Here is an 8611-nt window from a genome sequence, read left to right as displayed (position 1 = left end):
TTTTTCATCTTGCACACACACTCACTGAATTCCTATTCATTCAACGTTTTTTGAGCCCACTGTGTACCAGGCACTGTTCTAGGCGACCGAAACAGAGAGGTAGGGAACATTCTCTGCCCGCAGGAGTCCTTGCTGTGCAAAGCTGCTAAACAACCTCTTTTCATCTTTTCTTTCAACTTCGCTTTGAGATTCACCTCTGTTTGACTCACGCAGCCTCAAGGGGGTAGATGTGAATGTTCCCATTTTACGGATGCGAAAACCATGACTGATGAGGGAAAAAATGACGGGCTTTGCGGCTACTAAACACTGGGACGCCACTGCGCCACGTGCAGCGGCGCATTTAGCCCGTCGGTATCCCACCCGCGCACGCACCCTCTTTTCCTCCCTCCCAGCCGCCGCAGCGCCGGGTCCACGTGTGTGTGTCTGTGTGCGGAATGGGGATGGGGGCGGTGCCGCGGGAGGGGTGGGGTCCCGGCTAACGTCACAAGCAGTGCCGCCCAATCAGCGGCGGGCTCGCGGCCCCGGCGCTGGTATTGGGGCAGCGAGGGGGCAGTTCTCTATAACGCGGTCTCCGGGAGCCAGCGGGGAAGAAAGAAGCCGAGCGGGCGGAAGGCGCCCTCCCCGCCGCCTGGGCCCCGGCACCGGGTGCCGGGCCCGGGGTCCTTCCCGCCTCCTGCGGCCGCCGGCCGCTTTGTTTCCCCAGCCTCTGCGCTCCGGGCAACTCAAGAGGGGCTCCCGCCGAGGCTGCACAGGGCTCGCGGCGGCAGGAAGGGCGGCCGACCGCGCCGGGACTCACGGGGACCCAGGAGTCCGGCCGCCGAGAGGGCCGCGTGAAGAGATCGAAGAGGGACCCGGAGCTCCGTGGCCCACGGGCGCGGGCCGGGGGCGCTCGCGAGCAGAGACCTCCCCGTCGAGGGGGGGCGATGTTCCCCTCGCCCGTGGGCTCTTCGGGCAGTCAGGGCATCCCGCCGCTGGGACCAGGGCCCCCTCAGTGGGCACCCCCTCGGAAAGTTCCATGGAGACTCTGTGCCCCGCTCCCCGCCTCGCAGTGCCGGGGTCCCCACGAGGGTCACCCTGCTCCCCCACACCCCGGAAGCCGCGTCGGGGGACCCAGGAGTTCTCTCCTCTGTGCCTGCGTGCCCTTGCCTTCTGCGCCCTTGCCAAACCCCGGGCGTCCTCTCTGGGCCTGGGGCCTGGGGAGCTGGCGCCGCGGGCTCCGGTGCTGCTGGGCCCTTGCGCCCCGCTGTGTACCGGAGGCAGGGCCCCGGATGGCCTGAAGCACCTCGCGGGACAGGCCGGGCGGTCCAGCGATCCCAACTCCCCGGCCCGCCAGGATGCCGACGCCGCAGTGTGCCGGGGCCGCGGCGAGGAGGAAGAGGGCGGAGGCAGTTTCCCGCACTTCAGCGCTCGCTTCGGCGTACCTCCCGGCCACTGCCCGGCGCCCCGGCGCCCTCGGGAATCTCCGACCAGCTCCGTCTCGGCTCCGCCTAGGCCAGCCCTGGCTCTCGACTCTCAGCCTGGCCCCGCCGCTAGCCCGCATCAGGAGCCAGGTTCTTGGTCTCCGCCGCCACCTGCGGGCCTCTCCTCTGAGCCCATGGGGCCTGGAGCCGCGCCGGAACCGCCCCCGCCGAACCAGACGGCCGCAGTCGATGGAAACCCTCCGAAGGTCGCCCCAGAGGCACCGGCCTCCAGCCCCTCGACGGCCAGCGAAGCTCCGGCCGCGCCCGGCGATCTCCGCCAGGAACATTTCAATCGTCTGATCCGCCGCTCGAAACTGTGGTGTTACGCGAAGGGTTTCGCCCTCGACACTCCGAGTTTGCGCCGGGGGCCCGAGCGGCCCCCAGCCAAAGGGCCCGCCCGAGGAGCCGCCAAGAAACGCCGGCGGCCGGCGCCCCCCCAACGCAGCGCGCAGCCCCGCCGACCTACCCCGACGCTTCCCACCACGAGCACCTTCAGTCTTCTCGACTGCTTCCCCTGCCCCCCGGCCCTGGTGGTGGGGGAGGACGGAGACTTAGGGCCGGCATCCTCGCTTCGCCTCCAGGGAGACGCTAAGCCCCCGCCTGCCCACCCGCTGTGGAGGTGGCAGATAGGGGGTCCCGCTGTCCCTGAGGCCCCCGGCCTCAAATTCTGGGGAATCAACTTGAAGCAGCCCTGAGCGTGAGACCTCTTCTGCCAAGGGGGGAAGAGTGGGGGCCACAGCCAGACTGCGGGCTCGAGGATAGAACGTCATTTCTCACCTTGCCTGTCCTCTTTAGGTTTTATGGGCTGTGGTCAGAAGGACCTCAAATGACAGTGATCTTCAAGCACCTAACTGGTTGCAGTGACACCCCCTCCCCCTCATCCTTTGGAGAAGAACCAAGGACTGGAGTCGGGAGAAGGCTTAACCGAAAAAGGCTTAAAACGTAGATTCCAATCCCTCCCTTCTTCCATCTCGGATCTCTGGGGGCAGGGCCTTCACCCCAGGGGGAGTCGAGGAGGCTACAACTCAAAGAGGAGGAAAAAAAAGAGGGAGAGAGACCTTGGTGATGGACAAACCGGTTGTTTCTGTGGGCGAGCCTGGGGATGGGGTGGGGGCTGTGGTGGGGGTGGGGAGGTGATTGGCAGCTCCCTGGGGGCATCCTCTACCCCCACCAACCAGGCCTTTAACCCTTCACTCCCCTCAGGCCTTCCCTAGCCTCCAAGCACCACTGTAGCCTTGGGGACCGAAGCAGCTTAGGTAAGGGTAAGATCACCCTCTCCCGGTTCTTTTCCTAGGGTCCCCCAAGTCAAGTGACCCCTAGTTACTGAGGTCTTCATTCTCAGCCACCAGTCTTTCCCCTTTGTCCAGTTTGGGAGTTTCCTTCAGTATTCCATTTGCTTTCAGGTTATAAGATCTGATGGGTAAAAGAGGACACCCCCACAACCCTCACCCCACCACACCACCCACCCCCACCCCTGCCTTGAGTCTGCCGCCACCTCTAGTTTAATCCTGGTATTAGGAGGGGCAAGGCTGAGGAACCTCCTGCCCTTCAGAAGTACAAACTGCCTGGGGAAGGAGCCAGAGACCATCCCAGGGAAAGTAATGGAAGGTGGAAGAAATCAATAAAATCAGACCAAACAAGTTGCCCTTCCTTCCAGGTCCTCTCCACCGTTTAAGGATGGAGGGCGTGGAGTTAGAGGGCACGCCTAGGGCCATTCTTTGGACACCCAAACTCAGCCTCCTTCAAGGCTAGAAACAAGACAAGCTGCTCTTTGTGGAGGGGGTAGATGAAAGGGCTCTTGGCCTAACCACAAGGTCCAGTGGGGTGTTTGAAGGGACTAAGTTTGAGTCTGGATGGGAACTGGGTTGAGAAACCTTTAGCATTCTCCCCCCACCCAACTTCAGGCATTTCGGGAGTTGTCAGGGACCTGATGGATCCGAAGGAGGCAGGGCCGGGGATTAGTTTTGAGGTCAGAAGTTCTGTTTTCCTGGGGGAGGGGAGCGAGTCAGAGGGGAGTGGACTTACTTTCTCCACCCAGGTGAGGTCTGGGGAGTTTAGCTCTTAGGGAAATTCCAAGTTTAGGTTTGAGGGGAACCTTAGGGTTGCCGATCAGTCCGATAGTGAGGGACCCGGTGACCCTTCTGTCCACACTAGTGAATATTGTTTTTTTCCCCTTTTCCCCCAAGAAGGGAGGAGGGAGGAACAATTCCCATATATGATACTGGGGAAGGACTTGTCTCCTTTTCTGTGAAAATGCTTTGTAAAAAGTTGTTAATGTTTGCATAGAGCAGATTCTTGGGGGAAAAAAAAAAACTGTTTTGGACCACAAAAGTTTTGTTTGTTTTAAAAGCTGTCTCTTTTAATTTTTTTGCTGGGGGTGGGAGTGGGGGTGGGGTGGGTGGGTGTGGGTTGGGCAGTGCTCTCTTTCTCCTCAACATCTGGCCTTTATGAACCCTGCTGACCTCCCCTCCCCCTCCAGCTGTGTTGTGGGGAGGAGGGAGGAGGGTGGGGGAGTGCCTTCCATGCCTGTGCTTCAGGGGTATCCATCTTATCTTGCCCCCCAAGAATGGGGAAGACTGAGGAAGAAGGCAGATGTGAGGGGTGGGGAAAGAGTTGCTGTGAAGTGGGGGTGGGGTGGGGGCATGCGCAAGGTTTGCAAGGAGAAATTGAGAAAGGCAGACTCCAGTTTTTAAAGAGCTCCTTGCTTTTCGTTGGGTCAGTGTGGGCCCTTTCGATCAGCCTGGGTGGGTGCGCGAGCTCTGGGCGAAGGAGAGGAGCGTTGGGTCATGAAATACTCTTTGGGGACACTTCCTTCTTCTCTGAGGAGTGGGCGAGGATGCTGTTCCTTTGGTTTTCCTCCTCCTCTAAGTCGAAATATTAATCTTCACCCTGGAAAAGGGCTGGGCAGTGAGTTAAAAAACACAACTTTGTCCAGACCTGGAACTCCTCTCCTTGCAGAATGGAGACTCTCAGAAGCACCCCTAGAATCTTTCTAGACAGTTTAGAGAGTAGGGCTTTTCCTTGGCTGCTCCAACAAACTGCCAAAACCTTGGGGGGCTTGAAACAGCAGAATTGTATTCTCTCACAGTTTTGGAGGCCACAAGTCCAAAATCAAGGCGACTGCGGGCTGTGCTCCCCTTGGAGGCTCTAGGGGAGAACCCTTGGCCTCCTCCCGCTTTGGGTGGCTCCAGGCTCCAGGCATTCCTTGGCTTGTGGCTGCCTTCCTCCAGTCTCTGCTTCCGTCTTCACACGGCCTTCCCCCTTCCCCTCTTCTTTTTCTTGAAAGAACACTTGTCGTTGGATTTAGGGCCCGCCTGGATAATCCAGATGATCTCTTCTTGACAACCTTAATTTAATTACCTCTGCACAGACCCTTTCTCCAAACAAGGTCACACTCACAGATTCTGGGGGCAGTGGGGTTCCGTCAGGGACTTACCTTTTCAGTGCCACCATTCAGCCCACTACCGAAACTTAAGTCCCAGGATGGAGAAACTTGCTCAGACTTCCCGGGTAAAGGAAGCGTGTGCTGGGTTGGTGTGGGGCACAGCCCCGCTAGAGCTGGGGCCACGAGCCTCCCTGAACTGGAGCACCCTGAGGAAAGGTGGAACTGGAGCCCTTGCTTTCCTGGGGTTGAACCAAGGATGCTGGGACTCTCCCTTCTCGGACAGAGGCGGGGTGGGCGGAATCTCCCCAGGAAGGCCCCAGGGAAGCTCTCCCTCCCTCCCTGACTTCCCCACTCTCACTGCGTGTCTCAGTGTCTCCAGCCCCTGCTCCCTCCCCTCTTTCCGTCCCTCCCCTCCCCCAGCTCTACCGACGGCCACCCTTGTTTTTGCCTGGATGTGGAGGTTGAAGGGTCTTGACTTCTGCCTGGGTCTCTAAGTTCCCTTCCTGGGTTGTCTCAGGTCCTTTAGTCCTAGAGGGTCTCTACCTCTCAACAGCTCTGGGACCAGTGTCTGCCCCTGGGCCACCTGCACGACCCTGAGAGGGGGTGCTTCTTCCAATTTTCTTTCCAAGGCACCTTGCCTGCCTTTAATATAGCTCTGCTCATCATCTTCTCTCTCCTCCTGAGAGCCTCCCGCTGCCCCACACTCTCTGCCTCTTGCTTCTTAAATCTTTGCGGCTTGATTCCTGCCCCCGAAACTGCTCTTTCCAGGGTCACCCATGACAACCCCCAATCACACATCCAATGGTTGCCTCTCAGCCGCCCTGGCCCCTGAATCACTCCGTGACCTGTGACGCTGCTGGACGTGCGCCAGGGTCTCCTGACTTTCTCTCTCCAAAGTCCCTTCTGTCTTCCTGGCCGCCTCATCTTCCTCTGTCCCCAGGAAGCTTTAATACGAGGCAGACCTATGACATGAGGTGACATCTGCCCTCTGTCCCCGTCTCTCCCCACATGACTTTTCTTGTCTTCTCCTAAGTCTTCCGCTGGCACAGGCATAAGTCGGTGACTCCCAGGTGACTGTACCTGCCCCCTCCCTCCAGTCCAGCCCCCTCCTGAACTTTGGTGCCACGTCTCCGCATGGACGCTGGCAACTCCCACTCATGCAGCTCACTGTCTCCACTCCCGGCTCACATCAGTCCCCTGGGCAAGTCCACCTTCTGGTTACAGCTCTCCTTATCATCTCAGCACCGTGAATTCTTCCCTGACTTCTCCCATTTGACCCACTTTTATAAATTCCCAAGCCTCCCCCTGCTTCTAGCCTTGCCACAGAGCCTATCAAAAGGAGCTTTTAGTTGCACGGGAAAAGCAGGACACATAGTCCCCTCCTTAGGATGTGTATCTCTTATTCTCTCCCTCATGGTGCCGCTCCCATGAGTCTGGTCTGGACTCTTGCCCACCTAACTTGTTTCTGAATCTCTGGTTCTTCTCTGATACCCTCGCATCATGTTACCTTCTAACTCAGTGGGTCCCCTGATTTATTAAATGCAGCCTCCTTGGCCTGTCTATTCTGTCTGATATGGCTCTAACTCTCCTGTCCAGCCCATCCCTGTTACTTCACTTTATACACCATGTGGTCCATCACACCAGAATGCCCTTCCTTCCCCAACCACCCACTCATTTTCATTTCCCATGTAGGATGCCACCTCCTCCATGCAGTCTTCCTTGATTCCTCTAGTTGGATGTGATCTGTGCCACTGCTAGACCTTCTTCATTCTTTTGTGTCTGGGGAGAGATAGTGAAGTGTGGTGGAAGAATATGGGCTTCAGAGCCAAACACTCCTGCTTTTCCTCTCCGCGGAGAGCCGGAAGCTAGTCGGGCTACTCTAAGGGAATCACCTTTCATTTCATTGCTTTGACCTTCACTGGGAGTCATTGACATGAAATGGCGGCCACTTGGAAACCACTCCTGTGAGTAAAAACTTCCCAAGAAGACACTGTTCAGTATGCCAAATCCCCTGACGAATTTTAAGATAGAAAATTAGGGTATTGATAAGGTTCTAATTGTGATTTTTCTTGCACCCTCTACAGTTATCCTGTGTATCTTGCTTCATTTTATTTAGGTCCTGTACACAGCAGCACCTAACGCATACTTGTCCAATGCAAAGTGGATATTACAAAAGGGTTATCAAACGGACTGCACCCAGCTTGACCAGTGGAAGTTGGGAAGCCTGCAGTTCCAGAAATATCCACTAGATGCTGCTGTCTGCTAGCGTGAGAAGGAGGAGGGACACAGGCGAAGGCTGGGTGGGGAAGGGCTCATTCTTCCAAGCAATTGAACGCCTCCCGGTGCTGGGGCTTGGGGAGAGAGATGTGGAAGACTTGGCCTTTGCACTCAGGAACTTAGCCAGGGGATTTGCAGGCATTATTTTGCTTTTATAACAATAGGTAGATATTATTATCTCTGATTAATAGACAAGGAAATGGAGGCTCAGGAAGATTAATCAACTTGCCTGAGGTGGTGCAGAGAGTGCAGCAGCAGTTTCACTCTGAACTGACTGCCTGGGTTTTTCTGCACGGAGGTTATCACAGCAAACACGTACATGGCTTGAGCCAGGTACTGTTCTAAGGGTTTTATACTTAGTCACTCATCTAATCCTCAGAACACGATGAGGTAGGTACCATTATAGTCCCCATTTTGCAGATGAAGAAACTGAGGTACAGAGGGATTAAGCCCGCACAGCTACAGAATTGTGCCCTTAGAGTTTGTGCTCTTTTTTTGTGTGTGTGCTCTTTTTAAAATTTATTTAGTTATTTGGCTATGCCAGGTCTTAGCTGCATCACATGGGACCTTCAGTCTTCCTTGAGGTATGCGGGATCTTGAGAATGTGAAATCTTTTTAGTTGTGGCATGTGAACTCTTTAGTTGCAACATGTGAGATCTAGTTCCCTGAGCAGGGATCGAACCTGGGCCCCCTGCCTTGGGAGCAGGGTGTCTTAGCCACTGGACCACCAGGGAAGTCACTAGAGTTGGTGCTCTTAATAACCACCCTGCTGCCATGTTTCAACACCCCAGTAGCAACCAGTTACAGACTCGGGGTAGTTCCCCCACCATTTGGAGACTGTTGAGCTCTGTTCCAGAAACACAAAGGCACCCCATGGAGCTTTTAGTTGCATGGGAAAAACAGGACACATAGTCCCCTCTTTAGGATGTGGGCTCTCCACAGACGTGCTGGGCTGAGTGGATTACACTCTCTGGGCTTCAATTAGAATCAGAAGAAACTGTAGCAGGAAGTGACTGTCAGACACAAGAGGGCTGTTATTCATAATTTTTTTTTTTTTTGCAAAATGATAGTACTTAAAAAATAGAGGTAAAGTTATCTACTTATTAAATTTTTAAAATTTTCTGTTGTGCTGGGTCTTCATTGCTACTCTCTGGTTGCTCAGGCTTCTCATTGTAGTGGCTCTAGAGCGTGTGGGCTTCCGTAGTTGTGGCACATGGGTCGCACATGTGGGATCTTCCTGAACCAGGGATTGAACCCATTTCCCCTGCACTGGCAAGCGGATTCTCAACCACTGCCCCACCAGGAAGTCCCCAAGGTATCTACTTCAAAGTGCATAAAAAACCCAGCTTGATTGATATTTACACATGGATATACCTGTATGATCACCACCCAGGTGTAGGTGAGTAACATTTTCCAGCCCTCTAGGAAGCTCTGCCAGTCAATAATCACCGGAGATAATCACCATGCTGCTTCTATTAACCAGAGACTT

The 8611-nt window shown here is 55.6% G+C and overlaps 1 protein-coding gene across 1 annotated transcript; it reads left to right on the top strand.

The window, feature by feature from the left end:
- Positions 1-538: 538 nt before the first annotated feature.
- Positions 539-3791, top strand: EPOP (elongin BC and polycomb repressive complex 2 associated protein). Its single transcript, XM_020879582.2, has 2 exons — positions 539-2157; positions 2256-3791. Exon 1 carries the CDS (start codon positions 1016-1018, stop codon positions 2153-2155), a length of 1140 nt encoding a protein of 379 aa, XP_020735241.2. The 5' UTR covers positions 539-1015; the 3' UTR covers positions 2156-2157; positions 2256-3791.
- Positions 3792-8611: the final 4820 nt, after the last annotated feature.

This window comes from Odocoileus virginianus, chromosome 17 (genome assembly GCF_023699985.2).
Source record: "Odocoileus virginianus isolate 20LAN1187 ecotype Illinois chromosome 17, Ovbor_1.2, whole genome shotgun sequence".
Classification (NCBI taxonomy): Eukaryota; Metazoa; Chordata; class Mammalia; order Artiodactyla; family Cervidae; genus Odocoileus; species Odocoileus virginianus.
Note: the sequence above shows the minus strand (reverse complement) of the source record. Positions and strands in the feature narration are given on the sequence as shown.